The sequence below is a fragment of the Rhododendron vialii genome, chromosome 12a (assembly GCF_030253575.1).
Source record: "Rhododendron vialii isolate Sample 1 chromosome 12a, ASM3025357v1".
NCBI lineage: Eukaryota > Viridiplantae > Streptophyta > Magnoliopsida > Ericales > Ericaceae > Rhododendron > Rhododendron vialii.
In genome coordinates, this window is record NC_080568.1 from 29,284,189 (window position 1) to 29,308,841 (window position 24,653).

General features: G+C 38.6%; 2 protein-coding genes across 5 annotated transcripts; both read right to left on the reverse strand.

Annotated features, from left to right (window-relative positions):
- Positions 1-386: 386 nt before the first annotated feature.
- Positions 387-6,457, reverse strand: LOC131310676 (quinolinate synthase, chloroplastic). Its single transcript, XM_058337834.1, has 7 exons — positions 5,618-6,457; positions 4,999-5,283; positions 4,173-4,391; positions 3,892-4,071; positions 2,627-3,112; positions 1,299-1,460; positions 387-996 (listed from the first exon to the last, which is right to left on the reverse strand). The coding sequence occupies exons 1-7, from the start codon at positions 6,332-6,334 to the stop codon at positions 916-918; spliced, it is 2,130 nt and encodes a 709-aa protein (XP_058193817.1). The 5' UTR covers positions 6,335-6,457; the 3' UTR covers positions 387-915.
- Positions 6,458-15,191: 8,734 nt separating this feature from the next.
- Positions 15,192-19,800, reverse strand: LOC131310677 (serine/threonine-protein kinase AFC2). Of its 4 annotated transcripts, XM_058337835.1 has the most exons (12): positions 19,530-19,800; positions 18,257-18,449; positions 17,788-17,814; positions 17,528-17,681; positions 17,357-17,405; positions 17,149-17,263; positions 16,813-16,904; positions 16,401-16,557; positions 16,245-16,309; positions 16,063-16,160; positions 15,863-15,965; positions 15,192-15,684 (listed from the first exon to the last, which is right to left on the reverse strand). In XM_058337835.1, the coding sequence occupies exons 1-12, from the start codon at positions 19,629-19,631 to the stop codon at positions 15,535-15,537; spliced, it is 1,305 nt and encodes a 434-aa protein (XP_058193818.1). In that variant the 5' UTR covers positions 19,632-19,800; the 3' UTR covers positions 15,192-15,534. The 4 variants fall into 4 exon arrangements, with proteins under 4 accessions (XP_058193818.1, XP_058193819.1, XP_058193820.1 ...); XM_058337836.1 differs by lacking the exon at positions 18,257-18,449 and having other exon boundaries at positions 19,530-19,656; XM_058337837.1 differs by lacking the exons at positions 17,149-17,263; positions 17,357-17,405; positions 17,788-17,814; positions 18,257-18,449; positions 19,530-19,800 and having other exon boundaries at positions 17,528-17,669.
- Positions 19,801-24,653: the final 4,853 nt, after the last annotated feature.

Consider the following 24,653-nt stretch of genomic DNA (forward strand, 5'->3'; position numbering starts at 1 on the left):
AACCAACTTTTAAAGTGACTCTTGCACCTAGCTCAAGTATCGTGAGAGGTCGCGAGTTTAACTCCTATGAATCTTGCGCCTAGCTCAAGCATCGTGAAAGGCCGCGGGATTCGACTCGTATGAAGAAGAGGCCATCCATTATGGCAATCACTCAACAACTACTAATCAACTCTAATGATGCATACCGGATGTGAAAAAAAAAAAAAAAAACCCTTTTAAAGTGACATATTTATACACAACTTTGGACAGGCGTATAAATTGGAATTTGCCCATTTGTATTCTCCTCAAGGCGTATAAAACCTTGAGCTACGCACATCATACAAGCTACTTAACGAGATTTTCCCAGAAGAAAATGAAGTACAAAATGAGATAACACAATCGATCTATTTCATCAGGCAATATAGTTTTCCAATCCCATTGATCAAAATGTGCTGAACGGTCCCAATAGTGAATCCAGCAAATGTTACAGATGTATCCCAAAAGGATACTGGAAGTTGAAGAATGTACAATTCGTAAGTATGACATTACTGCCTTTCTATGAAACTAACAAAACAAATAAATCGCCAACCTTGATTATTAAAAAGAAGACTACCCAATGCACGGGGCTTCTATCTGCAACGTCTGGCGAAGGCTTTGGATGTACGGAAGGGGGGAAGCTATTTCTGCGACTCGAACCAGTGACTACCAGGTCACATTGGAGCAACCTCACCGTTGCGCCAGAGCCGCCCTTCTAAACTTGATAATAAAATGAAGTAAATCACCAACAGATACAAAGAGTACAAGAAGTAAATTTGTATACTGTGACTTTCTATAAACTAAGTTGAAGAAAATTTCTTGAAGGCCTTTTCAGGGGTATGACAGAATCACATCCACGAAGCAGCACATATTTTGTTGCTACGAATAAGAGCAGCTCTGCTAGCTATATGACATTGGCCTTCCATTGCCACATTTATCAAGGATCTGATGGACGAGCTTGTCTGGTAATCTTTTTGTTGCCTGCAAAAGAAATCCAAGAACAACAAAAATGAGCTGAATACCACCCTTTTTAGGACGAGAATTTAGATTCCGATGGCCTAAAATGGAGGCAGTATGTTTCACATAGTTGGCTTCTGCTTTTGGCCCACAAACAATTTCTAAAAGCTAAATCTGAGAAGCATCAATTTTGACGGTAATGGATTCAAATTCAAGAGTCAGCTTTGTAAAATCTAAAAGTTTTGATAAGCACCCACATGGAAAGAGCCTCAGATATCAAAGAAACTAACCTGAAAGTTACTTATCAACAGAAAGAAAACACTAACCTGAAAGTGTCTCATGTGCAGTATTGGCTCACAACCGACATCTGCAATTAGTTTTCCATGTCGAGTTTGTATGTTGAATCGCCCAGCTTCATAGGCTAAAAGGCTATGTTTTTCCTCAGGCAAATGGTAGCACACTTTCAAGAGAGAGCTAAGAGAATTCATCTGACACATAAAAGTAGATCCAATTTGAGAGGCCCAACTTCAAATTTTGAACACTGAAACAGATTAAACAACTTAGGGGGTCCGAAAACCCACCACATGTCCACAAATCAATAGAAGTAATGGACAATGGGAGGTGGCAAATAAGTCAAATTGGTCGGACTTGCATGAGGTTAATTGGTCAATTCTGAGGAGGTAAGCATGACAACAATAAAACGTAACACTTCCAAGAGGAACAATAGATGCTACTACTTTTCAAAGAGGGCTGCTAGAACCTTATAGATTGAGACAAGGGTTGGATACAACTGAAAAACAAACCCAGATCCACCTATGCAGGATGGGTTTAAAAAGGTTTGCAAGTCCTGCAGGGTGCTGCCAGATCAAAGTAGATCTATCACACCATAAACCAATTTCGTATATTCAGTAAAGATAGTTTGCGAAAAGGATCAAACAGAAACTAATGCTGGAAAACTCAGATGTGACATGTGAGCATAAATACACTATCAAACTGATCGTAATATTAAATATATTGCTTAACTAGTCTGTATCACACCCAACACACACACCAACAAAGAGGATAGCATGCTCTTTGATTACTCAAGTACTCTATTTGGCACACAAAGAGGTAAGTCACTGCGAGAAAATAAAAAAACAAAAAAAAACATGTATCTCTCTTGCAGCAGTACTTAGGAAAAAATGGGATCACAACATGCCGCTTTGTTTATTATCGTGATTCGTGAATTACAGTGAAGAAAGAAAAAGACGAAAGCAAACAACCACCACGTAAACCCACAGATTAATATGATTCCATTCCATGACTTTTAAATTCTTTTTATTGTCTTCTCCACAGAATAATAAAAATCACTAGTCATGATTAGCTTAGTTACATTATGCTGCCATTTCATCTACGGGCACTTTCAAAGACATCCTACCCTTGTAACAAGGTAAGTCTTAACATATCTAACATCCTTTCACTCTATCTTGCAAAAGCCATAATCTAATGGTTGGCTTGCTCCTGCTAAGCAGGGAAGTGAATAGGATACTAGTAGTGAATAGGATACTACTAGAAACATTAACAGCAACTTACTTTCTATGCAAACTCGTTCACTATGGTAGAAGGATAAGAGCCCATAAAGCCAGTAAAATATATAATAAAACCAAATGCTGACCTTCATGTAAGGGCAGGAAGCACATCCACCATTAATAGAGCATCCCTCTCCACTTGCGACTCCTGGTATAACACCTAAACTTAGGCCATGAGATGAAGTGCTTGGTGTCGTGATTGAGTCGGATGAGACAGGAAACACAATCTCAACATTAACTTTTGGTCTCCCAGATGAAGGCTTCACAGACCCCAACAATCTACTAACTGTGGCCACAATTGCAGTTACCATTCCTGATTCTGTTCCCAAAACAAATTGAAGGTGCTCATTGACATTCCTCTCGAGAGCCTCTTGTACCCTGTGCGAAATGAAATCTAATATGTTTTGGGTGGAACCTACCACCCCCATTCCTCTTCTTTTAGCTTCCATTGCCAGAGAGAACATTTCTCCAGGAACCTCGAAATGAGCAGTTAGAAACGCATCACAATACATTTCCTTTATCTTCTCCACAACTTCATGTCCAAAAAGGTGATGTACAATGCATGTTCCATCCTACCACAAAAAAGGAAAATTAATCAGTCACTCAATTACAATATGAGTAAGTTAGGTGGTCATACATCATACAGCAGTATCTTCTTCTCCTTTTCGTTTTGTTTGGGCGGGTTTTCGGTAGGGTTCACGGGTGCGGGGAGCTTGGGGATGCACTTGACAATAAACATGATTATGGTAGTTCTTCTATCCAAGCAAATGTAAGATGTGGTTGTGAGAAATGTAATAGGTACAGTCGTACAGATGTTGACAGTGTAGGGGTTAAAATGCAAGTTGTTTTATACTGAATAAGTGGCACAAAAGCAATCTAACAGTGAAGCCTACCAACTCAGCGTAGGTGAGACAATCTGACCCTAAAGCTATCGCATACAACCTCACTTCCCCTCAACACCCATCCATTCTAAGTTATTGGTTTTCTAAACCCCCAATTGGTGGCAACCATATCAAATCCAAAATGAAGTTGGTGGGTCATACACCTCAAAGCAGTTTTCCATGTGTGCAATGAACAAAAAATTATGAGATATCCTGTGAGTGCCAGCCATATCAGTCCAAAATGTTGTTGGCAGATTCATACACGTTCCTTGCATTGTTCACTGACGCAGTAAACAAATAACTATATGAAAAGACTTGCATTTCTCAAACACCCCAAAATACAAGTACTACCTCAGGAATATTCAAAAAGGCTTCAAATGCAAATTGAAAACCAGAGCACAGATGATATATATGTCATTTTGCATTCAAGACTCTGAGCTGATTTTCCAAGTATGAAAATCAGAAATCACCTGATAATAGTGCAGGCGAGGCAACAATGATCTAATTGTGTCTCTATTGTGTTCTGGATGTATCTCTGCAATTTCATCATCCGTCATCACCGTCATCTGTTGAAACAACTCCATTATGTTTGCACCCATGTAGGTATCAGGCCCATACCATACGTTCAGGTTGGGTACTTGAGCAAACGCCTGGAGGGAAAATAACAAATCAACTTGCATTACAGAAGGGGAAATAACCACTTTCGTAAACTAAAGCAAGGAAGAAGCAGTATATGATGCTTATCACCAACCTGCAGAATGGTTGGCACAACATTAGAAGAAGTGCATGTTATTGTTGGCACAAGTTCATGAGCATTCGCCTTTGTTTCCAAAGAAGTATTTATGTAGACAACATGTAAAGAAGGAGAAGCCATTGAAGCTGCCTCAAGGTAGTTCATATATGCAGGATTAGAAGCAGCATCAGCTAGAGAGCAACCAATGCGTTCACTCGACATCCTGTACACACCAACCTGAATATAACAAGTTAAAAACAAGAAGGAAGACACAAAACTACAAACTTAGTCCAGCTGTACAAACCACTCTGTACTGCAAAGATTCATGATGGATGAGACAAGTCATATCAATCCCTAGCCAATGAAAGCAACATTACTACGTAAATATTCACCCTTGACATGAAATCAAAATTCTTTTCTGCAGTGGAGTAGAGATATATATACACAGTTTTTAAATGTCATAACCTCTGGTGGGTATGAAATACAGAAACAGTAGACATAGAAACATTTAAGCAGTAATATAGAAGTTACCATTGTAGACGGGATGAGGGACGGACACTTCAACAAACTCAAGAAACAGATTGACAATCATTCTCTTCTTAAAAATGGATGACCAGCACTTTGTGCTTACTTTATAGAAGTCGTCTTTTCTACCAGACCATGACTTATCACATGACCTCAACAGAATATGTACCATTCAGTGAAAATTATGATGCTTGATAGTTGTCTCATTTTTTCCCTTCATTTTCTTAAGCAGTAACTTATTCAACAAACAATACTATCTCAGGATTGTAATCCTCTTCCACTCTGAAAAAGAAGGCATCAAAAAAGTTACAGGGACTACCTCGGAGAAGCCAGCCTGATCCAGAATTGCACGTACATTTTCTGACATAAAGTCAACACCTAGAACTGTGATATATCGGCAACCGGCTTTTGCCATCTTCACAGCCGAATCTGCCATAACCAGGGAATCAGATATATGGATGTGAGGCCAATGCTTCTGTGCAGCAGTTAAGACACCTTGGACCTCAGGATCCATGTAGAAGTGTGCAACAACACCAATTTTCTTCTCCATCAGCACATTGACAAGTTCTTGAACCTTCAACTCATCAGGTAACAAAAATCTTGCCTGTTTTCAGGAATTTTATCAAGGTAAGTAGCACTTCGGGATAAAAAACAACATGCACAGTATGTGGTGAACTCTTTCTAGCTGATAGGCGCATTAGGGTCTCCCGTTCTATGCACAGGATGTGGTGAACTCTTTCTAGCGGATAGCCCATATGCAGAGATCCTCCTATCCTACCTCAGGGTCTCCCATTCTATGCGCGTATATTATTTTCTACTACTTGAATGACAGTTGACACCCCTTTTCAGCACCTTTTGGTGATTTAATTGCAGATCATACAAAATTCTAGTATTTCATAAGTAGAGATACACATGAGGTAGAAATACAAATCCCTAACCTGAGCTTCAGCATAGCTCCCCTTTGCCTCGATCCCCTCCGCGGTCACAACCAGAGACGGAAACGCCTCACCAGGCACCTTCCCCTCTCTCTCACCAACCAAACCCTTCGTCCTCTTCTGCATCCCAACCAACACATTACCCCAAGTATTCACCCTAGAATTACTCACCCCGTTTAACCCCCCACCAACAACACCACTCAACTCCCCCAGATCCTCCGTCTTCAACCCCAAGACCTCCTCCGGCCCCGCCCCGTCAAGAACGCTAATCAAACAGCAACAAAACCCCCGCGTAATCTCCGAGTCGCTGTCGGCCCGAAACCTCATCTTCCCTTCGCTGTCCATGGTTACAACTAGCCACACACGGGCCGTGCACCCCATGACGCGGTTCGAGTCGGTTCGGGCCGAGTCGTCAAGCGGAGGGAGGAGGGCGGAGTAGTGGAGCAACCGCTTTACGCGGTCGATGGGGGAGGAGAGGGATTGGAATTCGGAGATGAGGCGGTTGAGGTTGGTTTTCGCGAGACTGGGGGTTTGCGAGGGGGACGGCGACGTCGCTACGCGACAGGGGTGGAAGGAAGGGGCGGGGAATGGGGATTTGAGGGAAGCGAAGGGTTTGGATGGGGGGAAATTGAGACGGGTGGGGAGGGGCTTAGGGTTTCGGAGCTTGGTGGTGAGGTGAGAGGAAGGAGGAGAGGATGCGGATATCGCTGTGGAGTCCATTCGCCGGAGATTCAGCGGGAACCGGCGGGGAGAGAGAGAGAGAGAGAGAGAGAGAGAGAGAGAGAGAGAGAGAGTTTTAATGGATATGCATGGGGAGAGAGAGCAGAGCCTTTAAATGAAAAAGAGGTCAGAGAACGAAGAAGAGACAGAGAGAAAGCAACGTTTTCACGCGCGAAAAGGAAAAGGATGGGAGGGGGAAAAACGAGCGAAAAATTAGTACTACATGGATAAACAAAGGATAAAGGGGATATTTGACTCAGGCCTTGTCCTTTTCTTTTCTTTTCTTTTTTTCTCGTTTTTTTTTGGGGTTTTTGAATTTTATCCTTTTTCAAAAAAAAAAAAGTTTGCCTTATGTAATTTTGCGACAAATTTTTGTATATTCCTGAAAGTTAGATAGGGTGGCCCATACATAAAGATTATACTGTCCCTAATTTTTATGACATACAAGATGCTCGTTGAATGATAAGAAACTAATTTTTTCTTCCAAAATTCCAGAATTTCTAATATTTAAGGATTGTATATTCTGTTCTAAATTAAACAAAGTCATTGATAAATTAATTCAAATGGAATCTGTCTTAGGGTATAGATGGGCTAACAACAAAGGAAAATTTGGACGAGATACTTATTTCGGATGATCCAAGTTCATAAGATGGCTATTGTGCAAAAGTAAAAAAAAAAAATTGGATTTTGGATTCACCTAGATGAGACGAACCAATAATTTAAAAAAATTTGACGCAAAACTAATAAACGAGAAATTGTTTGAATAAAGACAACTCAAAAAGGCTATAGAAGCAAGGCTTGATTTAATAACGGGCGCCGCTATTCGCAGCCCTTTATTTTCTCCCGTAGCCCACTACATTTCGGTAAATGGTTGTTGAAAATCATAAATAGCATTTCGGTAAATTGCTGTTGAAAACAAAATTATATTTCGGTAACTACATGTCGAAAATATGTTCAACTTTCGGTAAACAACTGCCGAACATGCATTTTCGGTAAACATCTGTTGAAAAAAATATTATATTTCGATAATTGGATGCTGAAAATATATCTCAATTTCGGTAACTAACTGTCGAGTATAATTGAAAATTTTTAACGGGCTATGGGAGTAAATAGAGGGCTGCGAATAGCAGCTCCCTTAATAACTGGTAAAAGGGTCCGTTCAAAATAATAACTAAAAGAATAAATTATCAAAATCACCACAAGGTTTTTAAAAAATTACAAATTGTCTCCTCAAGTTTGAGAAATTACAAAATACCCCTATCTCATAACCAACTACTCCATTATCATGATGTAATCGGTAGGCAATTCAATAGAATATGTCTGACATCATCAAATCCTAACTACAATGGACCACACAATCCTCTTATAGCTTGTGGAAGGCTGTAGATGGTGAGCAATTTAGAGCCTAAAAAAAACAAGTTGGTCCATTATAATTAGATTTTTTTTTAAATGGAGAAATTAAGCAAACATTTTATTAAGGGGAGGGGAACTATAATTAGAATTTGATGATGTTAGATGAATTTTGTCAAATTTTCTAACAGCTACATTACGACAAATGAATAATTTGTTGTGAGATGGGGGCATTTTATAATTTCCCAAACATGAGGGGGAATTTTGTAATTTTGTAGAAATTCAGGGGTGGTTCTAGTAATTTATCCTAACTTAAATCACACAACACATAATTTCTAAAGTACATTAAGAGAAATTAGTGTCTATATACAAAAAAAAAGAAAAAAGAATGCTATGAAAAATATTTTTTCCTAGAAAATACATCAAGTATTTAATGTGAAAAGTTTTATTAATTTCTTGTGCGAAAAAGTTTTGATAATTTTATAGAGTAGATACTTTAAATGTGTTACATATCTATTTTTTAAATTCGTCAAGCTAGTTAGATTCATAAACTATTTTGTTCCTTGATTTTTTAGTTATTTTTTTTCCTAATTGGAAAATCTAGATTAATTTTTCAATCTTTGAGAAAATTTAAAATGTTTTCTATAATTATATCTAAAACAAATAATAACTCAATTTCTCAACATGAACAACCCGGAGCCCAGAGGAAATATTATGAACAACCCAACCTATTGCGTGAATCAAATTAGATCTTTATAGAACGATAAAAAAATATACGGAGTATTTATATACACTAGGATACAAGTCAATCAAATCTCGTTGGATATATATAATCCTTATTTTCTCTTTTGTTTACGACGAGTTACTGTCACATAATAGATGTTTTTATCATTAGATAATCATTTTTATAGATTTTGTTGTTGATTTCACGTTAATTGTTAGTACATTGTCGTACACGATTGGTGTGACGAAGTACGTCGCGATATATAAGAATAATTTATTATGTGCCTTACGACATAACATGTTGTTGCGCCTTGAGTTCAGGCTGCGTCTCGAGCTCAAAAACATAATCCGAACCGTTCACTGTTTAGACGTAGACATGAAAAATAATCCCGTAAAACAATGAAGTCAAGCGGACTTCGTTGACCCAGAAAACAAATCCCATTTTTCTTCTATAAAATAACAGCAAATCCAATTTAAAAAATACACAACATAATTATTATACTAGTTGTAATACAAACTCTTGGGTAGAACTTGTTCTTGAAAATCGAATTAGAAGGGGAGGGACCTATCAGTATTCAATACTTTTAAATATTTTAATTCAACCTATAGGTCGCACCCTCTGTAGGTCGAATCGCAATGTGGTGACTACCTCTGATACCAATGATATTAACTCTTGGATAAAATTCACCATTGAAAACTAGCTTACAAGGGGAAGATGCCCAAGAACTTGTATGCATACGGCCAAGCCCATACTTAACCAATATGGAGTATTAAGATGGTAACAAATTGGTCAATAAGTTACCGATGCCCTATCGACTTGATCGGTAACTTATTATCATTCATTGTCACCTTGCAAGTTCATTATATCGTTAATTTCCGGATCCAAATTCCAATCTTATTGAAAGCTCGTCAAAACTAGTAAAAGGTGGTCCAAAAGGTTGAACTTGGGTGAGCAAGTAACTTTCTTTGAAGCAACCAAATTGCAGACAAAGATGAATTAGCAAACCCCATGCAATTAATTTCCATTGAAAGGGCCCTTCAGTTCTTTAATAGAACTCATTGCTATCTATTGATTTGTGAAAAAAAAAAAATTTAATGAAACAAATGCATCTTTTTGAAGGCCTAGTTTTGCACGCCGGATACTTATTTGGGAACGGAGGGAGTAACATGTTATTGCGTCTTGAGTTAAGGCTACGTCTCGAGCTCAAAAACATAATCCGAACCGTTCACTGTTTAGAAGTAGACATGAAAAGGAATCCCGTAAAAAAATCAAGTCAAGCGGACTTAGTTGACCCAGAAAACAAATCGCATTTTTCTTCTATAAAATAACAGCAAATCCAATTTAAAAAATACACAACATAATTATTATAATTGTGATACAAATCCTTGGGTAGAACTTACCCTTGAAAATCGAATTAGAAGGGGAGGGACCTATCAGTATTCAATACTTTTAAATATTTTAATCCAGTCTATAGATCGCACCCTCTGTAGGTTGAATCGCAACGTGGTGGTTACCTCTGATACCTATGATACAAACCCTTGGGTAAAACTCACCATTGAAAACTAGCTTACAAGGGGAAGATCCCAAAAACTTATATGCACACGGTCAAGCCCATACTTAGCCAATGTGGGGCATTAAGATGGTAACAAGTTGGTCAATAAGTTACTGATGCCCTATCGACGTGATCGGTAACTTATTGTCATTCATTGTCACCTTGCAAGTTCATTATATCGTTAATTTCCGGATCCAAATTCCAATAGTATTGAAAGCTCTTCAAAACTACTAAAAGGTGGTCCAAAAGGTTGAACTTGGGTGAGCAAGTAACTTTCTTTGAAGCAACCAAATTGCAGACAAAGATGAATTAGCAAACCCCATGCAATTAATTTCCATTGAAAGGGACCTCCAGTACTCTTTCCTCTGGACTTAAATAAAATGGGTCCTCCACTCGATCACCACCCAAAATCTCTCCACAAATCACTCTCAGCTCTCACCACATGGGTGGCCTTTGTTTTTTCAGCCAATTCAATACAAAAAAGATGATGTTTAAAAATACTCTAGTACTAGTATTTGTTGCCCAAGTAGTAGTACTTATTTAAGATAAATATTGGTGGTATTATATTTTGCCCAAGTAACCCCACTGCGCGGCGCTGCTTCAACTCCACGCCGCTTTCTGCTATACTTGTCGACGAAATCCATCTCTTGATTGACAGCAAGGAGCAATATTGCTTTACGGTTTTCATGAAAATAAGGACTAAATTGGTACGAACAATGTTTCAAGGACTAAATTTGTACGGATCATCCGCTCGGCACTGCTGCCGAGCAACCTCGCTGGACAGCATCTCCCAATACGAAAAGCGATTGAGTGAGTGGATTTACCTTATTTGTATAGTTCTTTGCCCTGGGAGGCTAGAGACGACTACTAGAGAATTGTTCGCAAATATTGGAGTATCTAAGTAGACCTTCCACCAACGTCTAGACCACCCAATAAATATTTTCCTTGGCACATGAGAGCCGCCTTTTGTTAATTTGAACGACAAAATCATGTGGCTACAAACCAAGTTCATGCATACAACTTGTCAAGTTGATATTCTCATCTATTTCTTTAGTGGAGGTGTAAGTTCGAGCCTCAAGGGGGCGCGATCGGTATCCAGGAATATGGATAACCTCTAGAGACCTCTTGTGAACTAACATACTAACTAATTAACTCGCGATCGGTGTCCAGGAATATGGATAACCTCTAGAGACCCCTTGTGAACTAACATACTAACTAATTAGCTCCTCCAGATCCCGCTGATGTATAAAAGTGACAAAAAAAAAAAAAAAGAAGAAGGCCCTGGATTGAGTGACAAAAAAAAAAAAAAGAAGGCCCTGGATTGAGGGGACCTTCTGTGCCGCTTCTCAGGCTCAAACACATAATCCAAACCGTTCACTGCAGTTTAGAGTTGGACGCAAACAACAACCCAAAGGGAATCAAGTCAATCGGACGTTGTTAACCCGGTAAACAAATCTTATTTTTTATTCTGTAAAATAAAAGCAAATCCAATTTTGAAAATTCACGGAGAAACTATTTCTCGATCAGTAAGTTACCGATGCCCTAACGAAGTGATTTTTTTTTTCCGAAGTTGTTTGCATCTGGCTTTAGACAGTGAACGATTCGGATTATATTTTCAAGTTTAGAATGAAACCAGAACTAAGGGCACAACAGCCTGCTGTTACCTAAGGCCCTGATCACACCTTAAGTCCCACGTACGAATGATAAGATTAGTTCTTTTCCTTTTTTTATTTGAAAAAAAGAGCAATAAATCCGTAGGCCATATATTTTAAAAATCAAAGGGTTGGTGAATCTTTGACCTAAATAAACTTAATCATTCATCCAACCGTGTCACCAAGTTCATTATATTGATAATCTACTTATCCAAATTCCAATTTACTTCATTGAAAGCTCTTCAAAACTAAAAGGTCGTCTTAACTATCAACTCATCGCAAGTGAAGTGGAGTGCAATTGGTGCTTCCCTTATACTCTCATGCACATGGATAGGGTTCGATTCCCGTAAGCATCTATCCCCCTCTCCAAGTCTCTAGGATAGAGTAGATTAGGTTTAACGAATGAGAAAAAAAAAAAAAACTACTGACTTATCTAAATACTTACTCCGTATGAACGAGAGTAACAATTTTATTATTTATATCTTCACCCGTGAAAAGGTTGATAGTAACTTTCTTCGAAGCTACAAATTGCAAACAAAGATGAATTATGTAGCAAAGTCCCAATTTCCGTTGAAAGGGACCTCCATTGTTTTCTCATAAATAAAATGAGTCCTCCACTTAACCACTACCCCTCTCCACAAATCACTCTCTCAGTCACCCCCATGGGTGGCCTTGGTTTTCCAGCCAATCCAATACTTAAAGAGACGAAGTTTAAAATTACTCCTAAAAGGTTGTGGTGGACTTTTGCCACAATCTTCTATGCAAGACTATCCCACCCCCTCCCACTGTTCCACTCAATTTCACCGTTCGTCTCTTTACTTAATGTTCCGAATTTAAAAAAAACTCTTTTCGGAAAAGAGTGCGTAACTCTTCAATGGAAGAATTGTTTTAAAATTTGAATTGTTCACCCAAAACGTGTTTTGAACAGTAAAATTAAAAGTGGTAAACATGAGCGATGAGGTCGACTTTCTAATTTTCTATTGAGTATTGGGTCAATGTCAAGAGTCTTCTACGTTCTTCGCATCTCCTCAATTTGAATTGGGCCACTTTTGTGTGAGGTCATCAGAGTGCAGGACACTTAGGCCTTGTTGGTTTGGTAACTTTGGGTATTTTAGTTTTGACAGTGGGTGGAGAGATAAATAGGGTAATGATTAAAGAGAGGGGTAATGAGTGAAAGGAGATAGAAAGAGAAATAAAATTAATAATTGGAGAAATAGAGTAATGATTAGAGAAAGATATAGGGTAATTATTGAAAAACAAAATTAAAACAAAATAAAATTTAAAAACAAACAAGGCCTTATAGTTTTTTCGCACTTTTTCTTTTGGCTAATAAGTAAGGAGTAGCTTTTAGTTTTTTCGTGCTTAAAGGCTTATTTTGCTAACGAGGAGTCTGAAGCTTTATCGTCACTTCCATGAGATCGCGTGTTCGAATTATACGGAGGCTAAACATTCTAAATCTTAGAGTTATTGAAGGGTTGCCCAATCATCAACTTCAATGCCCGAAATTACACGAGATACGCTCAAACTAACCTAGACATCCGGTTATTAGAAAAAAGAAAAACAACTTTACCGTCATTTACTTTGAATGCATACATGCAAACTCTCCGGCCCGACTATTTATTGCCACCTCCAACTCTATCTATAATTAGACCTTTCCTCCTCCAAAAAAAATACTGTAATTATTCATCTCCATCCCTAAACTTTGATATTAAATAAGTTTTTTTTCATAATCCTCCGAATTTTATCCATCCATACAAATTACTAACCAAACTAAGTGCGAAAATAATAACCCCCTTCGTAGTTATTCTCCCATTCTACCATAACTTCATCTTATCCGTCCTTCTAATTTAATTCCCCTATACTAGTCCCGCAAACAAACGAACTCTAAGATAAGTGGCAACTTATTTTCGCGAGGCTTATCAGAATTAGACGAACTTCAACGGTATGAATTTGTATTTATGGTGCGCGCGGTTCTTGCTCGATCAGTATACATTCCGCATCATCACTGCTCAACCAGGAGGCAGAGTCATATACACCTTTTTCTGAAGATCGCTAGTATAAATGTATTCTTATACATTGAGCTAGTAAAGAGGCCAACCTTTAACAGATGCAATGGAAGGAATGCAACCAACCGAGGTTCTATTGTATTAAGAAATTTATCATCAATTCCGACTCCAAACTCTTGTGTCTATCTTTGGGCCACCAATGGCGCCTTCAACCTCTCAACTGCTCCATCCGCTTTTTTTTTTTTTTTTTAAATTTTAGAGACCCACTATTTCACAGACATGGGAAATCAAAACCCTCAAACCAGCGGTCTCTCTCTCTCTCTCTCTCTCTCTCTCTCATAATTCCCAACTTGGTATCTCTACTACAGCTGCTGCTTATAATTTAATTGCTGATGATTCTGGTACCTCCTCAGAATGGAGGTGGTTTCCGAAATTGAAATTGCCTGAAAAATTAAAAGGTTTTTTTTTTTAGTGGATTTGTTTCCATGAAAGGCTCCCTACTAATCGTCAAATGAGGGCTGGCAGCCTGGCACATGTCCTAGATGCACCCGAGAGGAAGAAAGCATGGATCACTTTCTTCGAAGATGTCCAAAACCCATGGATACTATTTAAAGGAAGAATTTAAGTGAGTCAGTCAAAAATGCTACGCGCACAACGGTTGTGCACCTAATTCTGACCGTCCAGATGTGTTTGGACGGTCTAAATTTTAAAAAAACTTTTTTAGAGAAAAGTTTAACTTTTCCGGAGAACAGTTTCAATGAATCCTGACCATTTATTACAGCAATTGACGGCTAAAGATTGTTTGTGTAACAGTGTTTTATACAATCGTTGTGTAAGTGGTGAGTCAGTGGTGTAACAACCAAAAAAGTTCAAGAACCAAAAGAAAGTTCAATAACTAAATACTATCAATGTAATGTTCCCCGGACCATTCTATTGGAAATATAGAAATAGAAAACGTTCACAATGATTCCGACGTTAAATTAAGAAAGCTGTAGAAAAATTGAAAACCATGCATCCGAAGCTGTTGAAGCATTTCAATTCCCCTTAACCCCACTGTTGTTACTCCTATTTTCGATAAGCAGTATACTCCTAGTGCAGGTACTTCGAAACTGAACACGAATGGGAAGCTGGTATGATCTTAAAGGAAAAGAGAAACAAATTTGGTTGTTTTATTCAGAAGAATGGCTCTTCGGTTCTAATGGCAACGCTTCCGAGAATTGGGCAATGGGCCTAGCTATTGGGATCTAACCATTATTCTGGAGAATGGAATGAGCAATGCGAAGATCGGGATGGATTCTCAACAAGCTGTCATCATTCCCTCCGCATAGAACTGTCAGCCTGTCATCAAAGGGATCTAACCATTATTCTGAAGAAAGGAATGAACAATGTGAGGATGGATTTTCAACAAGCAGTCATCTTTCCCTCTGCAGAGAGCTGTCAGCATGTCATTGAATCCAGCTGTTGTACCCTCGGGCATATTTTCCGACAAGCCAATCAGACTTGGATCAAAGCAGGACAAGGATCTATTGTTTGTTTGGCATCCGTAATCGAATCCATTGATTTTACCCACTCATTTGCAAAAGAATCAAGCTAATTACCAAAACAGAAGGTATTCAGATCAGATGTTACAGGCAGGGGTAAAGAAACTACATTAGGCACCAAAATCTCATGTTCTTGAATGATGGGTTTCATAAACCAAGTGTGAAATCTACTTTCCCCAAAAATGGGGTATTTACAAACTAGCAGCCCTAAATCATTTTTAGGCCACATGACCAGGAGGCACCACGGCAATAAATCCAGTTGAAATGGGCAGTGTTTCCGCGCAGCACGCATAACATTGCTTTGTAATGGCCAGTTTTCCAGCTCAGAACCCATGTTTTAGAGATTGCAGGAAACCTTTTGGGGAACATAACACCTCATAATCTCCTCATATGGTCCCCGACGAAGAAAGGATGCCTAAGGGCCTCACGTGCAGTCAACCTATCCGTGGGATCGTATTTAAGAAGCCCTTGCAATAGGTGTATTAGATCTCCTGCTGAATGGTCTACGTGCTGCATGATTAGGTTCTGTAACGGAAAAGAGTAGTTAGTGAATATATACTTCCAAACACCTTTCTAACAAGGTGAAAACGCAAGCCAAAGATCTTTCCCAACAGATTCTAAGAAGCATGCTTTCAGATTCTTAGTTCAAGAATCAGCTTCACCAAATATAAAATTTTGACAAACACCCTGGACTGGCAGATACCTGAAGGCGTGGAAGCTTTAGAACAGACTTGATACTCTCCCTTGAGGTCGCACCTTCTGGCCAGTCTAATTTCCCCCTTCTAACGTACTTCTCTGAATGACGGCTGAAAAATATCCAATTTTGTATTGATCACCGAATGAACCCCATTTCTGCAACTCCAAAAAGAAACCGACGTACAAAGGTACTTAAAATATACTCACTCTACTCTCTTTAACATGTGCTGAGGCAAAGGACCAAGCACCCTTTCCATCATCGCTAGGTGTTCTAAATTCTCGTGTGTTTGAAACAATGCTTCTCCCTGCCCAAAGAATTCAGCTTCAATAAAACAAGCTCTAGAATCAACCATTTCTACCAATACTAGGGTACAGATTGCCAAACGTACCGAGCACAGCTCCACTAAGATACAACCTACACTCCAGACATCACAAGGATAACTCCATCCAAGCCCTGGATAGTCAAAAATGATAGTTATTAGTTAATTGGCAAGGCAACATAAATATATGAGAAAGATGAGCAACAAAAGTTGTGCATGACATACCCAGAATAACTTCGGGTGCTCGGTAATGTCGTGTTGATACGATATAGTTCTGATCCTGACGATCATAAGTTGTGCTGCCAAAGTCAATTACCTTGATAGCACTTGATTTTGGCACTCTTTTAAAGTATGATCCATCTTTTGGTGATCTTGACGAAACCTGTTTCCACAGAAGTAAAAGAAAAAAGTACTTAAAATTTTTTCAGAAGAACATAAGAAAACGAGTACAGAACATGATGAGAAATGCATAAAGCTTGTTCAGTTGAGGTGAGCACAAGTCAACAAACTGACAGAACCCCACTCCATGTTACATCTTAAAATACAGAGAAAGGATTACAAAATATCTTATCAATGAAGACAACTTGGAAAATAAAGGAGGAAGGAAAACAAAAAAGGCAACCTAATTACAAACTACCTTATAATCTGGAACCTTAACATGCTCAGAAGATACTAGAAGAATATTCTCAGGCTTCAAATCCGTATGGATAAGTTGCAAATCATGCATGACTGCAATTGGAAGAAACAAATCGAAGCATTATAAATCACGCGACGGAGATTAAACCAGAAGTCCTACGCTGAACTATAAGAACATAATTCAAGGCACAGAGCCCTTCTTGTAAAATCGTTTGCGGCAAGGAATTAAGATTAAAAAGATAATACTTTTCGTTTGTTCAGCAGACATTAGAACATAAGATTCGAAGAAGAGAAACTAGCTGTAAGGATTTAAGGAGACTAGCAAGTTACTACACACATGCTACACATTCCAACAGTTGTCTGCCAATGTCGCGAACAAGATCAATGGGAAATGAGCGATAATTGTTTTTCCTTAGAAAATCGTATAAGCTTGGTCCAAGCTTCTCAAACACCTGTTAAAGCCATTTGAATCCATCCACACGGTTTAACCCCAAAACATTCTTGAAATTGGGGAACTTAATCCACCAAATCAATAAAATACTTACAATACAGATATGGTTACGATAGTCAAACCAGTTCCGTATTTGCACACAACTGCAAGGAATAAACGCATTTAACAACCAACAAAGGACTTGAAAAATGCCAACAAAACCAAAGCATCAAGAATGGCAGTGAAAACAACTAAAACATAGGGAACAAAATTCTATTATACTCACCGGTTGCCACCTTTATCGTGTTTCCCAAGCTGTTGCAAAACTTCAATTTCTATCATAGCTGCTTCACGATACTTCTTAATTCCGCGAACAATTTTAATAGCTACCATTTCTTTTCTTTCTCTATCCCAACATTCCAAAACCTGGCCAAAGGTGCCTGGACAGAAGAATACACCAGAAGCAAGGAGCACATGAGATGATGCTGGAAATTAGCCTTTAATAGGTACTATATACTAATATGAAAAAGATATATGAGGAGGTACCTTCACCCATTTTGCTGTGAATCTTATCTGCAAAAACAAACAACAAAAGAATAAAAGTTCATTCAGAAACAGTGTCAAGGTTATGGAGAAAATGAACGAGCGTTGTAGAACAAAAACTAAGTCTCGACCAATTTAGAATTTTGACGCACAAAATTGTCTCAGATGATTTGTTTGATTAAAAAATCTCCCTAAACAGAAGTATAACGGTAATAAAAAGCAATAGTATTACAGAGGCACTTTAACGGATCACATTAGAAAGCCCTTTTATGGCAGAGTTTATTGAAAATAAAATTGCAGAGAAAATTCCTCTTTTAGGATGACACCACCCACGCACACACAATAAAAGAAAGACAATGCTAAAGCAATGGTGGTGCATTCTCATTTTACTTCAAGAAAAAGCTAACTTGATCAGGTGATTCATGTCAATTACGGAATGAAAACATCTTTGGTGGTGGTAAAGTGTAGTTACAGCGAGAAGTTATATTTTCGCCAAGCGCAAACATGAAATGCCCGTCTTTGTCATCCTCTCGCCATGGGGGAGAACCATTTCGAGCAACTCCCTTAACAAACAAAGAGGAGCTAGTGTGGTCTGAGGGAGCCCTTGAAGATGCAAAGCTTGTCACATTCCCAACCTCTTGTCCACAAAAGATTCCTACCTGAGCCTACACACAGGCATCCATTCATTTTTCCACTCAATATAAAATTAATTTTTTACCTCGCTGATGCATGTCAAAACCCTTGGAACGCATTTCACTGATCATCAACATCACATTAGGATAGCAACTAATGAAGATGGAAGAAATTTCACATGCAACTTCATCAAATACACAACGAAATAGGTTTGAGCAAAACCAAAATCGGACAAACTTTCAACACAATAAAAGCTAATAAGACCAATACTAGTAACCCAAAACAACTGATGAAGCTAACACCAATACAGAGCCCGATCCAATCATGTCATCCAAGTCCTCCTCAAGTTATTATTAGCAATTGTATCACATATCAAGAAACCTTCAACAATATATCAATCAGGCAGGTACACGCTACAAAAGTCAAGATTATTTCTACTCAAGAGTCCATTATTCAAATTTTCAGGTTAAAAATTTACAGAAGCAAAATCATAGATCAAATCAATTGATTAGTCTTCTTACGGTTGACCCGCAAAGTTTAAACATTTATTGACAATTAAACATCATCTTCACCAAATTACACCCATAAATCTAAGTATATTTTCTAAAACTTCCATATTCAGAGGAGGATAAAAACGAATCGTCCATGGGACCTATAGACTGAACAGCTAAATTTTGTCGCAGACTCATAATATATCGCATAAATCCACAACTACCCATCAACGTTTTGAGGAAAATCACCCATAATCAGAACAAAACGACAACCCAACAAAAGTTCTATCTAGATTCCCTCACATCACAGGGAAGAAAATTCATTGCACTTATTAACAGAAATTTATTAGAACCCTAGAAAAAAAGGAGCAAACATTAACAGGTCAAAACAACAACGAAAATCTCCAATTAGGCCAAAAAATAACAACCTAAACAAAACTGACGGCATGAATTTTACAGATCTGATCACAGACTAGCCACATAGCATGAAAAGATAAATCTTTCACCATACCTGATCTAGGATGTATCTAATTTCGACCAGATCTAGCAAAACAGCAACATAGAGAGAAAAAAAAAGAATATAAACCGAAGATTCAAAGATTTCGAGAACAGATCTGATACCTTAGGGACCTGAGGCGCGACGTCCCAGCCCAAACGCTGCCTCTTTCGCGGGCGACGGTCCATGTGCGTGTGTGGGAACTCGATCGCGCGTTCCATCTCCATGATCGGATAACCTAGAGAGAGAGAGAGAGAGAGAGAGAGAGAGAGATTTGCAGAGGGGATTGAAAGGGAAGACGAAGGAAGATGTTGATGGGGAGAGAAAGAAACCCTAATCGCAACCTAATTATTGACCTCACAGGTCGCGTGCAAGTCGGTCGAGGAGAGATCTGACCGTGCACGTGTCAAACTGGTAGCCCTTGGTTTTGATTGATCCTTAGCGTTAGTGGGATATTCGGTTTAATCGGGCTTAACTTGAGTTGGAATAAAGGTCATGGTTTTTTAACCGCGGTTGAGTTAGCTTGCGTAGCTATTTAAAGAGAGGGTATCTAGCTAGGGAAAATGCCCCAGGGGGAAGGACGAAATTACTCTAGATACCCCGGGGTTATTTTTTGGTGAGGCTGGATGAGGGACCCCAGGATCCTGGAGGGTGGATCAATACAAGGTACTTTGCTGGGCAAATTTTAGACGCCCGTAAGTATTTTTAACGGTTTGGTTTCAAATAATACTTTTTAAAAGTTTTATTTGAATTCGGATTGTTGAAGACAATCACATGCGAATGTAATACGTCTTAGAGCATCTGCAATGAGAATAATCAAAATCGATAAACCAAAATGTACCACGTCAGCATTTGATTATCCATTTAGTTCATAATCAAACCTAACAAACTTGATCTCCACATTGATTATTTTTGTATCCCTATAAAAAAAACCCCACAATACGCAATGCATCTATGTCCAATTGCAAACGAGTTCCAATCACGCACCTGACCACACCAAATTATTCGTCTTGATGAGACGATTCTAATGTGAGGTGTTTTTTAATTTTTTAGTTTTGAATTTGGTTATTGGGTTTGGTTGTTGAGTTTTTGTTATTGGTAAAAGTTGTTAAGTTTGGTTATTCAAATGTCAAAATTTGATGAGTTGCTAAGAGGTTGCTAAGTTTGGTTATTACAATGTGAGCACTTTTTTGCGCGAACATTGCTAACTTTAGCAACCTTTTAGTTTTGATTATTACATTGTGGATGCTCTTACATGCCTTGTAGTGCATCCTGCACTATAGGTTTCCTTCTATGTAAGGCGGATTAAAAAAAAAAAAAACCTATAGGTGATTTCGGTTCGATTTTGGGAGATTTGAACAATTCAATAATCGATTCGGTTCTCAGTATTTGGCTACCGAACCAGTAATGTTACACACAAAGATTTTGGTGCACAGATTTTTTGTGGGGCCCACTACGGGTTCCATACAAATAATTCGAGCCGTTCATTAAATGTAAAATATTTTTTCGAGGGCCCCCGCAAAAAATCAGCTCAATCCGATATCTATAAGTGTTTGATTCAATCATTTAACTTTTCATTATCCTAAGTTCGAATGAAAAGTTAAATGATTGAATCAAGCATCTATGAGTATCGGATTGAGCTGATTTTTTGTGGGGGCCCTTGAAAAAATATTTTACATTTAATGAACGGCTCGAATTATTTGTATGGGACCCGTAGTGGGCTCCATAAAAAATCTGTGCACAAAATCTGGGTGTGTAGCATTACTGCGACCGAACACCCATGGACAATAGCATCGGTTTTTGGGTTTCATTTTCTCAGCTTCGGGCGATTTTTCCGATTCTGCATTGCGGGCCTGATTTGAGCTTAAGATTAAGAAATTGAAAAATATATTGGGCCTAATTTGGGCCCAAGAATTTGCAGAAGATAATACTGGGCCGGTCCTGTTTTTGTAATTTATGGCTGGAGAGATCCTTCTCGTACAAGTCCAATGGCTGAGTAAGTCCTGTCCATATATCTTAGGTTACTTGCCTTCATTTGGGCCCTACAAAATCAGAAACTTCAGAAAACAGATTACAAGTTCAGGAGTTCCAACTTCCATTGCCCCCCAAACTTCAACCTTTGCATCAAAGAGAGGGAGATGGATCGATCTCTATTCTGTAGTGTGCAGCTGTGGGAAAGTGTTTGGTAACCTTTTCATTTTCAGTTTTCAGTTTTCGGTTTTTATTTTTATTTTTTTGAAAACTAAAAGTGAAAACTTGTTTGGTAACATATTTTTACTTTTTTGTTTTTAAGAAACCTTTTTAGAATTTCTGGAAATTGTGAAAACTAGAAAATAGAGTTTTAAACAATTTTCAAAACAGAAATTATTTCATCCCGTCCCGATTTTTTTTGGGAAGCCTCCTGTCTCGATCGTTTCTTCTTCTCCGTACACTACTCCCTCCCTCCATTCCTCCCTCTCTCTCTCTCTCTCTCTCTCTCTCTCTCTCTCCTGGAGCTACAGCGGCTGCGGCACCGTCTTCTCTCTGGCATCTCAGCGTTACAGCAATCGGAAGAAATGCAAACGACTTGATCGTCTGGGAATGACGATTCGGATACCGACGGCGACGGCGACAAAATTACTATTGATAAGGGGCAAATCTGCAGTTTAAGCGTCAAATCCTAAAACCTTATAGCTAACCCAGTGAATGCCGAGAGAAATTGGTGCTCCCTAAGTATATTAACTCATCAATATTCTTAGGGAGGTGATTTCCGAACTATCTTTCGTCCGGCGAAATGGGGTTTGGAGAGATTTCAGGACGGGTTAAAGCGCCAGTGGAGCTTGGTGGTGGGAGGTGATTTCGGCCGGAGAGTGTTCGGTGGAGGAGGGTGGAGGTGGTGACGTTGATCGGCAGTGGTGCGGACCGGAGGTTGTGCCGGTCCCCTCTCTCTCTCTCTCTCTCCTGCCTTGTGATGCTGGGAAACAGAAAAGAAAATGGGAGAAGGGGATATAAGAGTGGGTTTGCATGGGGTAATGACCCATGGACAATATAGTGTTGTCGTATTGGGACTGAATCAAGGAGAAATTTGTGGGATTATGGTACTCGCTTCATCTGCCGAAATAAAAAGAAATGGGGAAAGGTTGGATTATGTTTCGGTTTACTGTTTTTAAAAAATTATTACCAAATGTTTTTTGTTTTTGTTTTCATGAAAACATAAACCTATTTCTACTTTTAAATTCTTAAAAACAACAAATTGAAAACCGAAAAGGTTACCAAACGCACCCAAACTTCAAAAACAGATTACTAGTTCAGGAGTTCCAACTTCCTTTGCCCCCCACACTTCAACCTTTGCATCAAACCTTTGCATCAAAGAGAGGGAGATGGATCGATCTCTATTCTGTAGTGTGCAGCCGTGGGATGAAATTTTAGGGTTTAGTTGATATAGGTTGTAATGAACAGCTAGGATTTTCACAAACCTCTAGAGATGGATGGGTAGGATTAAAAACTGGAGTAAGGTATGTATAATTTGGTTCGGTTTGGTTTTTTCGGTTTTGACCTTCCTAAAAGTGAAAACCGAACCAAAAAAAAAATTTCGTAAAGCAAAACCGAACCGAATTGAAGCTATCCCCCTAACCGAACAGACTATATATATCGGTCGGTTCGGTTTTTGTTGGTTTAAATGTCACCGCTAAAAAACACATCCATGAAAGGCTTCTGTAAGTCTTTTGGGGGAATTATTAACTTTTAAATCTTTCACTTTGAATAATTTATGGAGGATATAAATTTCATTAAAAAGTTTTGTTAATTAAATATCGAATGATATATTTTCAAAATACAGTTATACCGTGAAATATAGGTTTTGATAGAATATTTCAAGCTTTATTTTTCTCAATTTCCCAAATATAAAGGCATATCATAGACATATTAGTCTGATATTTAATGAACATAATTTTGTGCACGATAGATGTATCATGTATTAAATAAGTTCAGAAATACAAACGGCTATGAGTCTTGTGACCATAAAAGTAGGGCTTATCTATTTTTTTGGTCCTTACAAATATCTCTTGGTTTCAATTTCGTTCTCACAAATGTTTTGGTTTCAATTTTACCCTTACAGTTTGTAACCTAATTTCAATGTTACCCTTTCTGTTAAAATTGGATGGAAAATGCTGATGGGGCTAACGGTTTGGTGCTTGTGGGGAGAACCCAGAAAATGAGTCCACTGGGAGTAGTAGATTTACCCCCTTTTTTTAATTTACTCCATTCAATGTAACAATCTTCCTTTCTTTAACCGCTCAGATTATCTAATTTTTGGAAGTTCGGATCGAGCACTTATATATGTTGAATGCCGTTAATTCTTGCATAGACTCACTTGTTTTTTTTTTTTAAAATTTTTGGACGGTTCGGATCGGCCGTCCGATTGCCGGAGTGAGCCCGGTGCGCGTGCTGTGGGTTGTGTGGTGGGTGAGTGGCGGTGGGTGCATCATTACTGTTCAATGAAGGGGTTGGACTCATCCACAATAGACGTCATCCCCACCTGTAAAACAAAAAACCTAAATCTCCAAATTCATTTCCCTCCATTCCCAGCGACTAAAAGCCCTAAAACTTTAAATCCTGAAAATCAGTTCTCTCCGAACCTAGCGAGTAACACTTCTCTAAATATTTCTGCCGAAACCCACCCCTTAACTTGACGATCTAGGCAAAATCAAGAGAAGAAGATCAACGCATAGAGGTCAACAACTCGAATTGGCGAAACAAAAAAAAAATGTTGTTTGCTGCTGGATCTGCTATGGATTTGGTTCATGGGGTCAGCCATGTTAGGCAGTTGACATCTTGATATGCTTAGTGTATGGCTCCACATCTTGATATGCTTCCGTTGCCTCTAAACTAACTCTGTCAATCACTAAGCAGATTTGTGGTGCAAGCTGATTTTGGGAATGTAATTTCAAATTTGAGAATGCAGTTGACATCTTGGGGGAAATGTCATTCGGTGGGTTTTGGGTGCAGTCAGTTTAGGTTTTACAGATGAGGGAACGAATTGGGGGAAAACGAATTGGAGGAAGAGACATGGGGCCCAGTACCCTGCTGTCCAAATTTTGCCAGATCACCCAAGCCGTGTTCCACACTGGTATTTTCCATCCAAGTTTCTAACAGAAGGGTGACATTGAAATTGGGTTACAAATTGTAAGGATAAAATTGAAATAAAAAATTTTGTGAGGACGAAATTGAAACAGAGAGATATTTGCAAGGACTAAGAGCTTGTTCCAGAA

Coding starts and splice junctions, on each gene's coding strand:
- LOC131310676 (XM_058337834.1), bottom strand. CDS start 6,334: ATGGACTCCACAGCGATATCCGCATCCTCTCCTCCTTCCTCTCACCTC. Junction 5,284..5,617: donor GGAGCTATGCTGAAGCTCAG/GTTAGGGATTTG, acceptor TCCTGAAAACAG/GCAAGATTTTTGTTACCTGA. Junction 4,392..4,998: donor ATCAGGCTGGCTTCTCCGAG/GTAGTCCCTGTA, acceptor TGTTATATTCAG/GTTGGTGTGTACAGGATGTC.
- LOC131310677 (XM_058337835.1), bottom strand. CDS start 19,631: ATGGAGATGGAACGCGCGATCGAGTTCCCACACACGCACATGGACCGT. Junction 17,406..17,527: donor CACGATAAAGGTGGCAACCG/GTGAGTATAATA, acceptor TATTCCTTGCAG/TTGTGTGCAAATACGGAACT. Junction 17,264..17,356: donor ATCGTAACCATATCTGTATT/GTAAGTATTTTA, acceptor TGGCTTTAACAG/GTGTTTGAGAAGCTTGGACC.